Genomic DNA, 20,765 nt, shown 5'->3' with positions numbered 1-20,765 from the left:
TTGATTAAAAAATAATGGAGGCTATTTCAGTTGAATATGAAGTGAAGTTTATCCTTTTATTTCGGAAGCTGGGATTCACATCAATACAGTGAAACAATACAATGTAACTTGAAGAGGGAATTAGTGAAACTAAAGTCCAATGATTTTTGCTCACTATTCGTGATTTTTTTATATGGAATTTGAGGTTTTTCATTTTCCCCTTATTCCGACTCGCTAATTTTCTTATAGCCATTTTAAAAGTATGAAAAATTCTTTGAATATATTTTTTCTTGAAAATTTCACAATAAAAATGATATTTTTTGATTTCTTTTCTGAATTCTTTTCAATAGAATTCTTAATGTTATTTGCAGTTTTTTCCTTACTTTTCCACTCTTCTTTTGTCTTTAGGGTCACGGTTCATCATCAAAAGTTGATTTGTATACAGTTCAAAACCGTTTTATTTCAATCCTATATAAATTGGATTTGAACAACTTTGGATAAATAATTTAACAATTTTTGTGGGAGTGAAACATTTTTGATTTTAAAAAATCTTCAAAACACATCCTTCAAAAATATTAGAAATTGCATGAAAAACGTCCCACAATAGCCAAAAGATCAGAATATTATCAGCTAATACTGTGTCTAAGACTCTAAAAATATATCGAATAAAACCCCAAGGGTCCGAGAGATTCAGGCAGCCTTTCAACTGCAGACTCAAAGAAATTCTTCAAATATTTTCAATGCACTCCTTTGGAGCAAAACATATTTCAACATTTAAAAGTACAATAAAATTTATAAAAATTGGAAAATATCAAAATGTTAAATGATTACATCTTGAACACTACTTACTAAATGATGATAGTTCTGAAATAAATATACATGATAATAAAATTATGAAAAGTTCAATATAAAAGTGTCTACGATGAGGTATTAAAAAAGTCTGTGATGAATAATTAAGGAAAACCTCACAATATATTTGTGGAAATTACTTTCAAATATCTCTTTTTGTAAGAGATGGTTTACTGCAATGGTATTTATTACTTCTTAACAATTCTTTCCACTGTATCGAGCACATAGAAGTCCACAAAAGACGTTCAAAATATTGTCAAGGGAAAGTTTTGACATATTTTGATCAAGTGCCGTTATAACTATCTCAATGATGGTGTAAGTAAATATCGAGTGAATCTACTTACTTGTTAATTTATTTCGAACCTCCATTGAGCTAAGAAAATTATAACGACATTTGATCCACATCTCGCAATACAATATAACGAAGATGAATGAGAACACGTTTTTTAATAGAACAAAAGTATATGAGAATATAAGGCTTCGATGGCCAAAATTTTAAGAACAAGTTAAGTACATTTTAAGGCTTCGCGGACTATAAAACATCATTCCATTTTTTTAGAAAAATAGACAAAATTAGTCACAAAATGGTGAAATTAAGGACATACTAAGAAATTGTTTACGCTTTAACTCAAAAAGTTATTAAAGAGCAGAAATCTTTTTGGATGTTCTCATGGAAAACGTTTAAGCCCCCAGCCGAAGTTATGTTTGCATTTAGTAATACCTTAAGACCATATTTAGACATTATTCATCAGGCAGTTGATTATTATCGACACGTTTCCTCTCATAACTACCAAAAGTCGAAGTTGTACCTAAAAAATTGTCCTTGTCAATTTCAGATTTCAAATCCTGCGTTTCGTCAAAGGACGCGATTTGTTCTGTTAAGAATTTCTTGTCTTCTTCGTTGAGAGGACCAACGGTCTGTATCAGGTCTTGACGAACCTGGGTGAAAAAAAAAAGATTTATTTTTTCCAATGAGATTGATTTCATGGGCAACCCACCACAGAGCGTTGACCTATTTTTTTGCTTAGCGAAACATTTAGAAGGAGGCTCAAGGACCTTAAGAAGTGGGAGGAATTTATCAGGTTCAGGATTGGTTATATTTTGGGACTCAAAATTCTACATCTTTGTACAAAATATCAAAAAATCTAATCCCGAGTGTACAGCTCCAAGATGTGACCCCTGCCCTAAGATGTGAAACCTGCCCTAAGATGTGACCCGATTGCCCCAAGATGTGAAACCTGCCCTAAGATGAGACCCGTTTGCCCCAAGATGTGACCCGAAAAGCTGCCCCAAGATGTGACCCCAGAAAAAATCACTGGGAAATTATAAGTTTTGGTAAATGTACTGGTGGAGTTGATAGTTCTGGTGAATATACTGGTGGATTTGGTGGTTTTGGTGAATCTGCTGGTGGAATTGAAGGTTCTGGTGAACTTGCTGGTGAAGTTGATGATTCTGGTGAAACTACTGGTAGAATTGATGGTTCTGGTGAAATTGCTGGTGGAGTTGATGGTTCTGGTGAATCTGATGATGGATTTAATGGATCTGGTGATTCTGCTGATGGAGTTGATGGTTCTGGTGATTCTGCTGGTCTGCTTTTGTTTTTTCAGCAATCGTGTCTTCCTAGTTCGATTTTCTGTGGACTGTCAGGCATTTTCGAAGCTTTTATAGGTTAACAATCACAAATTTTGAATCCAAAGATGCAAAGAATTTTCAAAGAGTTATGTGAAAGGAAATGTGAAAATTTACTTATGGACAAACTACTACACTATTTTTCTCACTTTGTTATGAATGGCCCCCAAAACTTTTCCTGGAAAGTAGAATGTGTACACACTTTCGAGTTAAAATATTTGTAAAAATGATAAGTTTTCTCTAATTCGATCATTCATGTCAAAAAACTTCAAAATTCGAATTATCGTGATTTTATATCGTTTGAACTCTCTGTAATTCAATCAAAATTTTTCCCCTTTGAGGATTTAAATTAACGAGAGTCTACTGTATTTGAAATTTTGAGGAAAATGTTTCTAAATATATGTATCACAAGTTATGGCAGTTTGTCTGAGAAACTCTGATGAGAAAATGGGCAAAAACCACCAGTTTGAAGATTCTGAGTCAAAGATGCTTTAAAAAATTTTTCTGCAAATCTATTTTCAGTTCATCTAAAAATGCACCATAAATCTATTTTTAGTTTGGCTAAAAATACACCATATATCTATTTTTAGTTGGTCTAGAAATACACGACAAGACGCAAAAAGTTTTTCAAGATGTTTTTTTTATTCACCAAAAATAAGGTCCTCAAAGTTGAAATATTATCCACCAGCTGATTAACCAAAACCATCAACTCCATCAGCAGATTCTCCAAAACCATCAACTCCACTAGCAGATTCACCAGATCCATCAAATCCATTAGCAGATTCACCAGAACCATCAAATCCACCGGCAGATTCATCAGAACCATCAACTCCATCAGCAGATTCACCAGAACCATCAACTCAACCAGTATATTCACCTAAACGATCACCTTCAATAGCAGAATCACCAGAACCATCAACTCCACCGTCAGCAAGTTCACCAGAACCATCAATTCTACCAGTAGTTTCACCAGAACCATCAAATCCACCAGCAGATTCACCGAAACCATCAACTCCGGCAGCATATTCACCAGAGCCATCAACTCCACCAGCAAGTTCACCAGAACCATCAAACCCACCAGCAGATTCACCAGATCCATTAAATCCATCAGCAGATTCACCAGAACCATCAACTCCACCAGTATATTCACCAGAACCATCAATTCAACCAGCAATTTCACCAGAACCATCAATTCCACCAGCAATTTCACCAGAACCATCAATTCTACCAGTAGTTTCACCAGAACCATCAACTCCACCAGCAGAATCACCAGAACCATCAACTCCACCAGCAAGTTCACCAGAACCTTCAATTCCACCAGCAGATTCACCAGAACCATCAACTCCACTAGTACATTTACCAAAACTTATAATTTCCCAGTCACATCTTGGGGCAAGTGGGTCACATCTTAGGGCAGCTTTTTGGGGTCGCATCTTTGGGCAAGTGGGGTCATATCTTGGGGCAAACGGGTCACATCTTGGGGCAGGTTTCACATCTTGGGGCAGGTTTCACATCTTGGGGCTGTACACCGAGAAAAGCTGGTAACAGAGGAACGAACGGCCAAATGAAAGGACTACGGTCAATTTACAGTAACGCCTGACAGATCCAACAATTAAGAAGATATTTAATGGAAAGTCTAAATTTCTATAAATCATTTCTACCTTTGTGATTTTCGCTTCAAACTCTTGCAGTTGTCTTTGGAAACCATAATTTGGGTTGACCTGTGACCTTGCTTTACGACATGCCAAGATGGCGTCACTCCAGTGAACACCAGAGATGATCATGATGTAAGCACAACAGATTGTGGTCGAACGAGATATACCAGCTATGCTGTAGAGAAAACGAAGCTTATTATTTTTACTTTAATAAGTAAGTTTGCGACCGCAGTCGGAGCCGACCCGATAGCTATCTACCCGAAGGTAGGAGAGGATGCCATTCTTTCGCCCTGGATTGGTCAACTTACCCTTGACCCTTCTCGTAATTTCTGAGCATCAAGCATAGAGGAATCAAGTACCATTTTGGGAATCTTTGGTATGATCCAGCTGGGGATTGAACCCACAACCTTATGCACCGTAATCAGATGCTCTACCTCTGCACTACGGTCGCTTGTATTTTAAACTAAAACGGCCAAGTTTTTAAAGAACAAGTACTAGCTACTTTATAGAATTTCGAAAAACAGCAAAAGGAAGATTCCCCATTAAAACGGAATCAGATAAAACTGAAATTCAGCGCAAAGGTTTCTTCTCTAGGCCTCTAGTATTTGTAAATTCACGAGAGAATTGTACAAAATAATAAAAAGTTTCTTATATGGGAGGAATATATGTGAAATATTTCTTTTTGGATTTTCTGAAATATTGTGAAATATAAGTCTTAAAGGAAAAATAGTAGAAAAACAATAATGCATACCAATGTACCAGGACATTGCCTCCTTCTAATCTGTAAAGACAAAAGCAATCATTAAAAGACTTATATTGAAATATTTTGGGTCAGTTGAAAACGTTGGCTACCTATTTGGGTACTAGAAAAATGGCAAATCAGCACTGAAAATATTGTATAATTTTCACTTACGGGGGAAATTTAGATTGAGAAATCCAAAAAATATTAATAATTATACTCTAGGCACCAAACTTGACGTCAAATAAAGGAGTTTTTAAACTAAAATTTACGGGGGATTCTCCTGTTTGCCCTGGGTTGACTGGGATCCATGATGCTTTGCGGCTTTGAAAATTCAAGGACTGGAATCACTGATCTACTGTACTGGAATATGATATCTGTGACCGGAATTAATAATTACAAACTTACACCAAAGTGTAAGAGTAAATGTGACTTAATTCAAAGAATTGGAGTCAATTAGGCTGAAAGTGTGTTTTTGTAAGCAAAGTATATTTTCGAGATCAAAACAATGTTTCTCTAAAATTTTCTATAATGACTGTAACAACAAACTCTACTGAGTATGACGAAGAATGTCAAGTTTTCTTCAGTTTTCGTATTTTTCAATATCTTCTCCTGTTTTATATTGCAGTGGAAAAATATCATCATATGGATTTAGACCACTTTCCTTCATATCTCAGGATCTGTTAATGCAAAATGAACTGATTTTTCGAGGATTTAACAACACAACACAACAGTTTATGAAAAAACCACAAGCGATTATTTAGCATTAAAATTTATATTAGCCTGCACCAAACTAGCGAAATAATTGAACCACTTCTGCAAATAAGTATCAGTGCCTATTTAATATTTTTCAAAATCAATTTGTTCAAATTTTAAACCTTTATAATATGCCATAACCATAGCCATGACGCGTGAATATTCGGTCATTTTCTTGCACTGACCTTGACTTTTATTTCCTTCTCTAACGGTTTAGCAGCTTCAAATCAGGCTGTGACAGCGAATTTTCAGCTTTCCATTCCGGTCTGCAAATTTTTCCAGGTATCCAAATAAGTAGCTAAATTTGGGTGCCAAATTGGGTACCCAACGTTTTCAACTGACCTAATAGTTCCCAAACTCTTATCAAAGTGTTATGCAAAGTACTCTCAAAAATTTTGAAAATCAGATTAATGATTCGAAACCTAAATTATTAAATTTTGTAAAACTAAACCAATTAAAGTATACAGTTCAATCAAAAATTGATACAGCAATGTCGTCTTAGGGCCAGTAAAATGACGGCAATCGATAAAAAACCAAACTATTTTTGAACGTTACAGTCAGATTGACAGTGTATCAAGTCTGAATCGATGATTAAAAAAAGCTTGCTTTAAGATTATGCTTTAAATACCTTGCTCGATGGATGAATTGCGCACAATCTTCAAAATATATGTTTCTAAATTGAACAATGAAATATAGTCATTATTTTTCTGTGTCAAAATAGCATTCAAAGTAGACAATCATTCAATTACATATCATAAAATTTTAATACTTACAATTTCTCATTAGCAGAATCAGCAGCATCTATGTTTTTGTATTGGATATTCTGAAATCGAATGATCAAAAATTCAAAAACTTTGTTTAAAAAATGATTTCTTTTGGTAAAGGATGATGGAATTTTTCATTCCTGAGGAAAGGGTACCGTAAGTTGGTCTAATATCGACATCCCTCGTCTAATTCAGACACCCTTCTTTAGAGACAGGAATAATACGAAAGCTTGCATCACTGATTGAAAAAGGATTATTCCTCTCTAACCACTAAGCAAAGAAAAACAGTTTCAACCTTTCTATAAAATTCAGCTGATAAAAAGAAGAAATAGAGGAGGGGTGTCGACATTAAACCAAGTTACAGTACGGTATGTCACATTAATGATTGACTGGATACCGCCAGTAGGGACCTAGAGGCACCAGGAGCGCTGCAACTGATGTTCAACCTTGACACCTAATACGCTTCAGAAATGGAAAACATACATTTTACGACCCTTAGCCGGACTTTGAAGGACCCCCTGCAAGTGATAATTCAATATTCCAGTAAAAACATAACATACATCTAGGATAGGTTTGGGCTGGTCATGAATAGCCACGATGTGAGTGATCTTGTTCTCATCCAACTGTTTCTGGTCTTTTGCATCTGAAATAGAAAAATCAAGAATTTAAATGAAAATTTCAACAAGTTCCACAAAATTACTTCTTGATCACCCCCCCCCCTAACAAGCCAGATGGTATTAAGGGAGTAGTAAAATAAGTATGGATAGAATGTCAGGGGGCCCTGTTTAATATAGACATCCTTAAAAAAAGGCTGTACGCTTACTTATTGCTTCCAATTTTTAACTTCGAAAAGTGGTGCCATTCTGTGAAAGGGATAACACAATGAATTCTCTCACCTCTAAAATTCCCCAGATAAAGACCAGGCATAATCTAAAAGATTCAAAAAAAAATATTTAAAGAATTATCCTATCATACTTTTATCTAAAAGAGTTGGGAGAAAGAAAATAAAGTGTTTTTTCCACAAAATATTGAACATGTCTGGGATAAAAAAAAGACAATAAAGCATTTTCTATATTGATTTTTCTAAGATCTTTCAACATAATTTTATTTACCTTATTCATTCCATTTCCCATCTTGAAGTTGAATATTTTAACCAAATTCTTCCCTAAATTTGAAGAAATAATGTTAAGTAATGAGGTGATATGATAAGATGCGAGTTGCAAGTTAGGAGTTACGAGTTACGAGTTGCATTTAGAACCACGAGTTGCGAGTTACTTTTTACGAGTTACGAGTTACGAGTTGCATTTTAACAAAATAAAATCACGAGTTGCATTTTAACACACAAAATTCGCGAGTTGCAAATTGAAAGTCCGAGTTGCAAATTGAAAGTCCGAGCTGGTCCGAGTTGCAATTTAAAAGTGCGAGTTGCAAATCGAAAAGTGAGTAAGGGTGAAAAACATTTCTATTGATAAAAGAAAAGATATTTCTTAAATGATTATTGCTGCTCACTATTATATATAAAAGAAGCAAACATTTGTGGGAGAAAGAAAAAAAATGTACAGAAAGTATGCATTTACATTGCATGAGTGTAAAGTACTGTAGAGAAAAGTGCTCCCAGGCGGGGGTAAAAGGTTTGGAAGCGTTGTTACTAAAAAGGTTAGCACAGGATAACACAGGGTAACACAGGGTAATATGGGTAACAAGGTAACGGGCTAAAAATGGGGGCTCTGAGGGGTGAAAAATTGAAGAATAAAGCTCAACCCTTTTTCGCCTACAGTAATTATAAGATCACGTGCGAAACGTGTAGAACAGCCATTTGAAAGCTATTGAAGCTTGAATAGAGTGTCAATTTCTATCCTTTTGTATTATCAGCATCAAATTTATAAGTAACAAAACCTTTGCTGGAATCAATTAAAGAAGCTTGAATTAATTAAAGAAGCTTGATTAGAATTGTCAATCTCTAAAACTGCCCCTTCCCCAGTGTTTGCCTCTTGACGATATTCATCTATTTATATCAAAGGCATATCTCATTTGGTACAATTAAAATATTTGGTGTAATAAAGCTAGCAGGTATCCCACTTAAGCACCATATAAATATTTTTGTAAAGTAAATGACAGGTCATTAAAAATGTTTCTCGTGGAAAAAACAAGACTGTTCATACAATAATGAGCGAAAAGATGTGTGATTTGAGGGAGAGACATTTTTAAGTCATGTTACAAAATTATCCATAACTTTTTAATACTATATGATATGGAAAATCAACCTAAATGATGGTTAAGTAGATAGACAGGAGGTGGATAATCTTGTGACAGTTTTTCTATACTCTTTACCTAAGTCAGGTAACGATTGAAAGAAGCTTGCCAAGCTTTGGATAATGATGTAACATCTAAATTTTTCAAATTTTCGGATAATGGTACCCAGAACTTAATATTCCTTTGACATGGGGTACTGGAACCTTTTGCAATCAATTAAGGGGTTTTCGCCCATATAATTTTCAAGAAATATTGTTACAAGAGCTACCGGATAAGTTGTAAAATGGGTCAAAGCTTGAAGACAGAGGGTTAAGTTATCCATTTTTTGGCAATAAATGTCATACATGTTGTTAAAATAAGGATACCAATTTTTCATCATTAAAACAAGTGTATGGTTTCTAATGTTTATTTCAAGTATACTTCATTGTCTTGGATAACATTGTAACATCAAAACAAGGTCATTTTCAAGATCCTTCCAAAGGGCCTATTAATTAATGGGGAACATCAAAATCTATTAACATGTTTATTACTTCATATTTAAACCTGATACCTTGTCTCAGGACAGGTGATGAGTTATAAGTTTTAATACAAACTATAGAAAAGACCTTGGAATTGATATAATTGACAATAAATGGATAATTTGTAACAAAATTTTAGAAACACTGATTTTTTCTGATTTCTCGGTCTTTATGATTCGATGATTATCCAAAATGAGAAAATAACTAGCCGTCACCCGGCGTCGCACCCACCGAGGAGTAGATAAGCTGAACGCATCATAAGCTCTTTGGATGGTGGGGAGGGTAAAAAGATCTGGTTGGTAAGCCCACACAGCCAAAAATTACCACTTTAAATGGTTGAACGTTGTCAAAAATAGTGTGACATTTTAAAATCACTTGATTTTCGATTTTTTTACATTTTGAGTGATAATTGTGGCTGACACTAATTTTATGGATTGAAATTTTCCAAACTTGCATTTTAACCCTTTACCTAGGCCTGAAGTAGTTTGAAATCCCCCCAGAGGTAATATTTTGTGGCTTACTTGAATAAATAACGAGATAGTTGGAAATGTTAACCACTAATTGTCACTTGAAGTTCGCCACGTAAAAATTACAGGAATGATATCCTCATTTCTCTCAGGCAAGCGGCATTATGCCAGGTGATCAATTTTAGGATTCGAGTATTTTATGAGGTAAACCACAGTTTTTCACCTCAAAACTTCTGTAAGCCACAAAATATAAACCTCTTAAATAAAAATTCAGCCTTTTGTCAGCTTGTTAAAGTTTCCACCACTCGAAAACTCCAAGGCATTAAGCCACAGCTATTCCCAAAGATTGGCATTATAGTAAGCCACAAGCTCTGGTGTAAGCCACAAAAATCACCTGATTCAAAGTGAATTTGCACAAGATCTAACATGAATCAAGAAGCCGTTTTTTCTGCACTTGGTAAATCAATCTTTCTTCTTTCTCTAGAATAAAAGCTTGATCTGTCAGCCACAATTTTTCACCTCTGTATCCTTTATCAAAGATAGCATATGTAAAATGTCACAAAACAGGGGTTTATTTTTGACTACGTTCGGTTGAAAACTAAAAATATTGCAAATTTAATGTTTTGTGACGTCATTTGGACCCTAAATGACGTCATCGAAAGGGTAATAAATTTTTTACTTCACTGAAATGAATTAATCATTTACGCAAATGATTCTCTCGATGATTTCTGATCCAATGAAGGGTCATCCATTGCTTAAATCCTTCTCAAACTCCAGATATTGGATAATTCAGTTTTTGATGACGTCATCAAACCCAAAATGCCTCATTTAGAATATATTTAATTTCGAAAGTCTCTATACAGCTACTCTTACTCCTCCCAACTTGTACTCCATTAAATTTCCGATCCAATGAGGGGTCAACGACCTCCCAACCCCTATCCAATCTCGAGATATCGCATTTTACCTGTTTTGATGGCGTCATCAATTGAAAACGCCTAAAAATTCAGCCAAATTCAAAAGTCACACTCAAGCCTCATAACCCCTACAGTCTCATTCTCCATAGAATTCTCGATCCAATGAGGGGTCAACGACCTCCCAACTCCTTTTCAAACTCAAGATATCGCATTTTGAAGATTTTCCCAAATCTGTGACGTCATTGGGTCTCTTTACCCCTAATGTTATCAACGGTCGATTCGCGAATTTTGAAATTTTTGCGGTCAACGGGTAGCTTGTGCCCCAAGGGTCCCAAAAAACCAAAAAACGTCAATTATTTCCACGGGAAAGTGGGTTTTTAAATTTGCGAAAGATTTGCACTGCAACGACTTCTTTAAAAAAACGCTAATTTTCACACTCTTCCCCTGACCACTTTCGCTTTTGTTCTCAACCACCCATCCATCCATCCAACCAAAATTGGTCACATAACTCTCGAACACCCATTCCAAAAATCCAAAATGGCCCCCTCACGGCTCACTCACATTAGACTTTAAGTATATAGACTAGCCGTCACCCGGCGTCGCACCCGCCGAGGAGTAGATTTAAGCTGAACGCATCATAAGCCCTTTGGATGGTGGGGAGGGTATTAAGATCTGATTTGTAAGCCCAAAGAACGAAATATTACCACTTGGAACTGATCAAAGCTCGAAAAATGGCATATTTTATGTTTTGTGACGTCATTAAGGCCCTAAATTACGTCATCGAAAGTGTAATAAATTTTTCACTTGACTGAAACTATTTCTTCATTGACAGGGTAGATTCTCTTGATGATTTCCGATCCAATGAGGGGTCAATTATTGTTTAAAACCTTTTCAAACTCGAGATATTGCATTTTTCCGTTTTTGATAACGTCATTGGACCCAAAATGCCTCATTTCGAATATATTTACTTTCGAAAGTTTCTTTATACCCACTCCCAACTTATTCTTAATTAAATTTCAGATCCAATGAGGGGTCAACCATCTCCTAACTCCTTTCCAATCTCGAGATATCGCATTTTTCGGGTTTTGATGACGTCATCAACTGAAAACGCCTAAAAATTCAGCCAAATTTCAAAGTCGCACTCAAGCCATATAAACCCTCCCATCTTATTCTCCATAAAATTCTCGATCCAATGAGGGGTCACCGACCTCCCAACTCTTTTTCAAACTCGAGATATCGCATTTTGAAGTTTTCCCCAAATTTGTGACGTCATTGGGTCCCTTTACCCCTAATGTTTTCAACGGTCAATTCGCGAATTTTGAAATTTTTGCGTTCAACGGGTAGCTTATGCCCCAAGGGTCCCAAAAAAAACAAAAAACGTCAATTATTTCCACGGGAAAGTGGGTTTTTAAATTTGCGAAAGATTTGCACTGCAACGACTTCTTACAAAAACGCTAATTTTCACACTCTTCCCCTGACCACTTTCGCTTTCTTTTTCAACCACCCATCCATCCATCCAACCAAAATTGGTCACATAACTCTCGAACACCCATTCCAAAAATCCAAAATGGCCCCCTCACGGCTCACTCACATTAGACTTTAAGTATTAGCCGTCACCCGGCGTCGCACCCGCCGAGGAGTAGATTTAAGCTGAACGCATCATAAGCCCTTTGGATGGTGGGGAGGGTATTAAGATCTGATTTGTAAGCCCAAAGAACGAAATATTACCACTTGGAACTGATCAAAGCTCGAAAAATGGCATATTTTATGTTTTGTGACGTCATTAAGGCCCTAAATTACGTCATCGAAAGTGTAATAAATTTTTCACTTGACTGAAACTATTTCTTCATTGACAGGGTAGATTCTCTTGATGATTTCCGATCCAATGAGGGGTCAATCATTGTTTAAAACCTTTTCAAACTCGAGATATTGCATTTTTCCGTTTTTGATAACGTCATCGGACCCAAAATGCCTCATTTCGAATATATTTACTTTCGAAAGTTTCTTTATACCCACTCCCAACTTATTCTTAATTAAATTTCAGATCCAATGAGGGGTCAACCATCTCCTAACTCCTTTCCAATCTCGAGATATCGCATTTTTCGGGTTTTGATGACGTCATCAACTGAAAACGCCTAAAAATTCAGCCAAATTTCAAAGTCGCACTCAAGCCATATAAACCCTCCCATCTTATTCTCCATAAAATTCTCGATCCAATGAGGGGTCACCGACCTCCCAACTCTTTTTCAAACTCGAGATATCGCATTTTGAAGTTTTCCCAAATTTGTGACGTCATTGGGTCCCTTTACCCCTAATGTTTTCAACGGTCAATTCGCGAATTTTGAAATTTTTGCGTTCAACGGGTAGCTTATGCCCCAAGGGTCCCAAAAAAAACAAAAAACGTCAATTATTTCCACGGGAAAGTGGGTTTTTAAATTTGCGAAAGATTTGCACTGCAACGACTTCTTACAAAAACGCTAATTTTCACACTCTTCCCCTGACCACTTTCGCTTTCTTTTTCAACCACCCAGTCAACCACCCAACCAAAAAATCGGTCACGTAACTCTCGAACCCCCATCTCAACAATCCATAATGGCCCCCTCACGGCTCACTCACATTCTACGTTTAGTAATATAGACTATAAAATATAGACCTTAGAGTGGATAAAATATTATGGAGTTTCTACTATATGCCATATATAGTTTCATATAATATACCTTTAATAAGTTCAATAAAGAGTTATTTTCAGCAATTTTAAGACTGGCATTAGAGAGGACTGCTACATGTTACAAGTTATCCAAGTACTGTCTATTAACTAAGGATGAAGTATACTTACATAAGCTGACTAATATTTCTTTACTCCATTGCTTTAAAACCAATGCAATAAAGTAAAATATAGATGCCTATAATATCCTTGCGTGGTCACATATTGTACTTTGTTACAATATTATCCATAGAGCGTGAAATAATGAATTTCTGATCAAAAAAGAGAATTTAACATTAAATTGATGATTATGGTTGTACTATATTCAATTTTTAGCTCTTAGTAATGTTCCTAACTTATTTTATCAACATTCACCTATTTAACACATGTGTTACTTCATTATCCAATATATAGTTAACCCTTTGTGTAATCTCTTGCGAATAACAATAGTTGCTAGGCAACATCTTATTCTTCAGTATAGAATAGGTTGGGTTTTGAAAAAGTCAAAATTCTTATTGCCTGCTTGCTGTGGATAAAAAAGTTACATCATTATCCAGATCTTGTTATATAATGAAAAACTCAATATTTTGACCATACAAGCTTTTAAGAGACATTGTTACGGAATTATCCACAAAATTTCTTTACTTAAATCCCACAAAATCACGACTTATTAACAAAAAAGTGATTTTTACCATTTTTTAAGGTGTCACAAAACTTGACGTTTTTAATGAACATGTCCTGTAGAGAACATCCAAATCGAGTCCTGATGTGGCTTTCAAATGAACCACTGAGCACGTGGCTGAGAATTACTCTAGCTAGAGAATACTAAAAGTGACTTTTGATGTTACCAGTCATTTTCTAGACAAAGTGACACTTTTTGACAAAAATATTGACAGGGCAATTAAGTGTGATGCCTGTAAACTTTATTACACCAAATATTTTAATTGTACTGAATGAGATGCCTTTAGTATGAATAGATAGTGGTCGGTGGTTGTGGTCGCCATTTCTGGTCGATGTTTAGAGTTTAGAAACTCCTGTGATTTGAGTGGTTACACAACTTTAGTCACAAAAATTAAACAGTTTGGCTGGGTTTTTTCCATGCTTTGCTTTGTGCTGTTATTATTTATGATAACTATAACAGGCTCAGACTTGTTTTTAATTTGCAACTCGCACTTTTAATTTGTAACTCATACTTTAATTTGCAACTCGCACTTTAAATTTACAACTCGCACTTTTAATTTGCAACTCGCACTTTCAATTCGCAACTCACAAATTTTGTGTGTTAAAATGCAACTAGTAACTCGCAACTCGCGATTTTATTTTGTTAAAATGCAACTCGTAACTTGTAAAAAGTAACTCGCAACTCGTGGTTCTAAGTGCAACTTGTAACTCGTAACTTGTAACTCGCATATGAAAAATCCTCCTGAGTTCTTATAAACAACAAAAACAATATTGAAGTTCATTCAGACCAAGACAAGATCTAAGTGAAAAGTGACTGATTGACACTTTCAACGTCCAAAGAATTTCTGCACGGAGGGCACTAACCGGAACGATCATACTCTCAACTGTTTTTTTACTCTTGCTTTGAGGAGTCTCAGACGAACTGGATTGCTTTGCCTTCTGAAAAAATACTCCAACATTTGAATCTCTTGATTTCTGAAGTTCTTTATGTTTCTTTCCAGCTGCATGACTGGTCAAAGCTGCTATCCCCATGTTAGAAATGTCAAAGTCTTTCTGGCATAAGTTACAATAAGCTTTGGTTTTAGTATGTGTATTTTTAATCCATCTCGAAAATCTGGAATCAGTCAACCAAGACTCTTTAATTTAAAGTTACATTTATTTTTACTACTCATTATTCTAGTCTAAAACAAAAAGGAAACATGATCAGAATACAAATCTAAAAAAACTAATGTGACTTTTGCAAACTGCCATAAAAGACAAAAATGAAAGCTAGTTCTAATCTAATAATCAAAATACAAATTTCTTGGTTGATCACTGAAAAAGAAAATGATAAAGAATTAACTTCTGAACAACAATAAGAAATTCCAGGACTATTATTAAAAATATCCAGGACAATAAGAGAAAAAAAATCCAGGACTTTCCAGGACTTTCATTACTTTCTTGAATTTTCCAGGACGCTTTTCCAGGACGCTTTTCCAGGACTAAAACAAAATCCAGGACTTTCAAGGACTTTCAAGGACTTTCCAGGACTAGTGGCCACCCTGCTGTGACTATTAATGTTTAAATAATTTTTCAGAGGGGCCGATTCTCATACATTGGACATTTCCACATTGTTTCCCACAATATTTTGAACAATATAATTTCCCTATTTTCGGTTAGTGTAAAACACAGGTCACAGGTCACGGGTCACAGGTCACATGTCACAGGTCATACAAATTACAGACCGGAAAACTGTAACGCACTCGTAACATACAACTCATAACATAAGTTCCTGAAAATATTATATGTAATGGAAATGTAATATCAAAATATGTTATTTAAGAAGACTTAAACGACAAATCATAACCCCAAATATTGAAAACAAATGTATGGAGAGCCGTTTGTAGAAATATTCATTCGATTATTTTGACGATTAAATTCAATATTTTCATTCGGTAAATTCAATTCTCATTCGGTAAATTCAATTCTCATTCGGTAAATTCAATTCTCATTCGGTAAATTCAATTCTCATTCGGTAAATTCAATTCTCATTCCGTAAATTCAATATTATCATTCGGTAAATGCAATTTGCATTCGGTAAATTCAATTATCATTCGGTAAATTTTATTATTATTCAAAATAAATTCTATTTTCATTCGGTAAATTCTTTATTATTATTATCAATCAAATTCTATTTTTATTCGGTAAAATCTATTTTCATTTGGTACATTCTATTCTCATTCTGTAAATTAAATTGATGGAGATTCATCGATCATCATGTCTCAGTGCGGAGCGTGTCTCGCCGTCTCTACCTCATAGCCATCTCCTTTTTGGAGAAAGAACGACATTTTAATCCGTCTGATTTGTGCGTATCCAACACGAAGTCATGGCTTATAAAACCAGAAAAGTTTGTTCAACACTGACAAAATAACACAAACATCACCGCACCGTATGGGATTCAAACTCTCAAAACAGATCACTGCCTGTACTTCAAACCATCGCCTTATAACCACTCAGCAACCCTTACTTACTACATCCATAAATTTGATTACATAAATATTCCTTATTTTCATTTGGGGTGATTAAGACACTTTCCAATCTTCTTAAAGTCTCAAGAGAGGAGAATCTTGTTCTTGCGATGGACACAGCATACACGAGCGGGCGATTAAATACGATTGCGTGGGATGCGGGTCAAAAAATTCTTGTGAGCAATCCGGGTATTTATCAAAAAGTGCACAGGTTTGGCGCTGCCATTTTGTTTTCCCTTTTACCCTACCCACCCGTTGCATCATGGGGGATATTACTCCGTGTTAAAAAAGTCACGAAAACGTCGGTTTTATCTGTCGTGATTCTAACCCACATGAAAAATGACGTATTGCCTTTAAAAGTAATGGTTGAATAAATTAATAAAATAAAATATTGAATTTCTTGCAGAATGAGATTAAACTTCTACCAAACCAAATGAAAGAAATCAAATGAAAACTTTGAAATGAATGTAAAATGAATTTACCGAATGAGAATTGAATTTACCAAATGATGATTGAATTTACCGAATGATAATTGAATTTACCGAATGATAATTGAATTTACCGAATGCAAATTGCATTTACCGAATGATAATATTAAATTTACCGAATGATAATTGAATTTACCGAATGATAATGTTAAATTTTATCAAAAAAATAATCGAGTGAATATTTCTACAAACGGCTCTCCATACAAATGACACTTAAATAGACCTTTTTTTAAAGAGGCAGCCATGTTGAATAATTATGTACTCCAGCATAAAAACAATGATACAGTCATGCATAATTTTTAAAATATACATGATACAGTAATTATGCATGGCTGTATCATTGTTTTTATGCTGGAGTACATAATTATTCAATATGACAGCCTCTTTAAAAAAAGGTCTATTATGTAAATAATGATGTTATCTCAAAGTATGAGGTTTTGTACACCAATTAACGATAAATATTCTCGATCTCAATCGAACGGAATCGCTCAGGTGAGTTAAGGCAAGTTCCAAACATATTTTGCGTGACGCGCACCGCTTCCCATTGTTCCTTAACTTTCGTATATAGCTCAAAAGAAGCGTATTAAGGAGAGGATTTCGGAAAGTGCTGGGCCGAAAATTTAAATTAAGCCAATCTCAAGATATCGGCCAAACACTGATTTTTACGTTAGGAAATACGTCGAAAATACATGTCAAAAAGACAAGTTGAATGACGTCATATTTAAAAACAGCGATAACTTCGATTACATTGTTTCAAATAACACCAAATTTTGACTGGAGACGTAGATTAACGATTCTAAAATATTTGTAGAGAAATTTTCAAAATCTTTAGATGACGTCATTTACTGTCGGTAAAAATTAAAGTACGTCAAATAATGATGACATCATCAAAAATTTTCAAATTATTTTCATGCAATAATTTCAAAATTAAGAATTTTTCGACGTATATATTTCCTAATGTAAAAATCAGTTTTTGGCCGATATCTTGAGATTGGCTTAATTTAAATTTTTGGCCCAGCACTTTCCGAAATCCTCTCCTTAATATGCTTCTTTTGAGCTATATACGAAAGTTAAGGAACAATGGGAAGCGGTGCGTGTCACGCAAAATATGTTTGGAGCTTGCCTTATAGCAGCCCTTAACTCACCTGACCTGACAGTTACATCAATATGCCTTCTTACCTGTCTTTAAAAATATAAATAAAAGTAATCACGGAAAAGGACGTGAAAAAAAAAGACATAAGTGTGAGAACAGAGTAATCAAACTCGTTAGAAAAAGTACCATTAGAAGTCATAAAAAATCAACCTGAATAAATGCAATCGAAATCCCAGAGAACTTCATAATTCCCCAAACAACATTACATTACTATGTCAAACTCCCATTACATAAATTTTACAATTACGTCAGAGTAGACTACGCTCGCCACCGAAGAGGTTTATTTGGAAAGGGTAATTACATTTTATTGTTCGCTTTTTTTTTTAAGATTGAACGGGTTGGAAAAGTATGAATTTCTTTGTACATATTTTACCTACCCCAAATATTTAGGAGGCTGAGTTTTAAACAAATGGTCAAGTTGAAACGAACGATAAATGTATTAAGGTCTGTTTTATTTACCCCCTGGTGACTTAACAAAAGAGACTTAACTCGATGTTACAATCCAATTATTGAAAGTTTGTCTCGGCCTTTTTATAATGAGCGAGACATACGTTCTCTGATTACGCAATTTTCATATTGACATTTTCGAGGCATTTTGATGTAACTGCCTGAGTCAACGATCGAACCAGTCGAACAACAATCGAACCAATCAAATATTAACCAGAATTTTGACGATCGATTGAGATTTGATTGCGTTCGACAATCGAATTTCAATCGGTCGATTGCGTTCGATTAGGTTCAACTGGTTCGATCGTCGATTCCGTTCGATTGAGGTCGTCTGGTGATAAACAATAAAAAGGGTGTCGGAATTAGAGGAGGGGTGTATCTGAAACAAAATCAAGACCTACCTATCACCCTCAGACAATAAACATGCTACAAATAGCTGAAAAAGTAGATTGTACAAGCTTTTGTTGATAGCTTGTGTCTACTTGGTAGTTCTGGTTGTTAGCTTTGTAGGTAAACTTCCTAGGTAAACAGATAACAGGGGATCCCAGATAACAGGCGGTAAAGTTCCAATCCGTTACGCTTTCAAAACAAAAACCTGAATTGCGGTGTAAGTAGGCCGTTACAGAAGGGCGGCGAGGCGACAATTTATGGCGGCACACCCAAGAGGGCGGCGGAGGAGGCAAACCAAAATCGGACCACACCCTTACAGTGCAATGAAACGGAACGAAACAGAAGGAACCCCCCTTAGTTACAGTGGATTCAACCGAACTTTTCTGACCATTACAGTGTAGTTTGACTTGATATCTTACTTCGCTGAAGCCATTTGAAAATTAACCTGACATCCAACACAATGTGCAAAACAAATTAAAATGGAGTTAAAACTATATATACTATATATTTTTCCCGGGGGGGGTACTAGGGCAAAATGGGTTACGGGGATGCTCCGCTGGTCAGGGTACCTTTTTCAACCTCCAGAGTCCCAGGTAGGGTCGCAAAAACACCAAAATAGAAAAATCAGTCCCTCGTAGGGTGCCTTTTTTTGGAAAATTTAGGGAAAAAGTAGAACATTTTAGAATTTCAGTCCCATTCAGGGTCACTTTTTTCGCAAATTTCGAGTCCCACGTAGGGTCCATTTTTCGAACCTCAGCGGAGCACCCCCGTCGGTCGACAAGGGTAGTACCCCCCCCCGGGATATTTTTATTGTCAGATTAGCAAATTCAGCAGTTAGCAAACACACCCTTACAGTGTATTCAGGGGATCCAGCTAAAAGAAGGCCCTTGTATAGTCCCGCTGCTGAGGTCGATAAATGTTTCATTTCGTGACAAAGTTTCCACGATATTATCGTGCAAGTAACGAGTAATTGGCGATTTTTTGCGTTTCCAGGCAAATTTTCAAGTCCAGGAAATTCATGATTTTTGGGGGGTCTTCAAATTAAAAAAAGACCTATATCACATGATAGAGCTCTTCAAACTGAGCAAAAAAGTGTATTTACACCAAAGTCCCTCCAACTTCTCTAGATCAAAATTTATTGGCCTATTTGTGGTAAAAAACTGATGGAAAACAGGGAATTTTCCCACAATCTGCATTAATTTATGCAAAATTAAACAACTTTTTGACCACAAATAGGCCCATAATAGGCCCATAACTTTTGATCTAGAGAAGTTGGGACTTTGGTGTAATACACTTTTTTGCTGATTTTGGAAACTCATATACTAATTCGTGAGTTTACACCAAAAAAGTTAGTTCTAAGATGTGTGTCACGAAAATTGTTTTCTAGCCACTTTTTTCGATCTCAGCAGCGGGACTAGTAGACCCTCTAGCTCTATCAAAAGAGCACCCTTACAGTGCATTTCCTTCCAGGGTCTCGAAAAACCTAACCTAAGGCGGCATCGGACCATATTCAGACCGCGGGACTAAACTTAGAAGGGGTTAATCTTTCTGAGTAGTTTTGATTTGTTATGCTCTTATTTTTTTTAACATGTAAACCTCTCTAAAGGTTCAAAAAGTCGAAATCTCACCATAGAATTAACTCTAAGAAATTGTTTTACAAAACCGTCTCTACGCGATGGGCTCCGGTGGGTGTCTATTGTGTCTCTAATGTATCACTATGTATTTAACAAATTTTGTCTCTCTAAAGGTAAACATTTTGCTAGCATCCCCGTTAAATTTCCTTCGCTCAACCGATGTGCCCAATCCCATTTCTAAATCTCAATCTTTTATATATTCTTCAGTAAGCAGCTTTGGCTAAGGCTTTCCTGTCAA

The 20,765-nt window shown here is 35.6% G+C and overlaps 1 protein-coding gene across 1 annotated transcript; it reads right to left on the bottom strand.

Annotated features, from left to right (window-relative positions):
- Positions 1–1,311: 1,311 nt before the first annotated feature.
- LOC136816694 (dual specificity protein phosphatase 22-like) lies at positions 1,312–19,013 on the bottom strand. The gene is made up of 9 exons (XM_067073025.1): positions 18,905–19,013; positions 7,484–7,536; positions 7,268–7,301; positions 6,932–7,014; positions 6,381–6,430; positions 6,236–6,280; positions 4,864–4,893; positions 4,119–4,287; positions 1,312–1,767 (listed from the first exon to the last, which is right to left on the bottom strand). Exons 2-9 carry the CDS (start codon positions 7,502–7,504, stop codon positions 1,570–1,572), a joined length of 630 nt encoding a protein of 209 aa, XP_066929126.1. The 5' UTR covers positions 7,505–7,536; positions 18,905–19,013; the 3' UTR covers positions 1,312–1,569.
- Positions 19,014–20,765: the final 1,752 nt, after the last annotated feature.

Source organism: Clytia hemisphaerica, unplaced genomic scaffold (genome assembly GCF_902728285.1).
Source record: "Clytia hemisphaerica strain Z4C2 unplaced genomic scaffold, Clytia hemisphaerica genome assembly, whole genome shotgun sequence".
Lineage (NCBI taxonomy): Eukaryota > Metazoa > Cnidaria > Hydrozoa > Leptothecata > Clytiidae > Clytia > Clytia hemisphaerica.
This window is presented reverse-complemented; position numbering and strand designations above follow the sequence as displayed.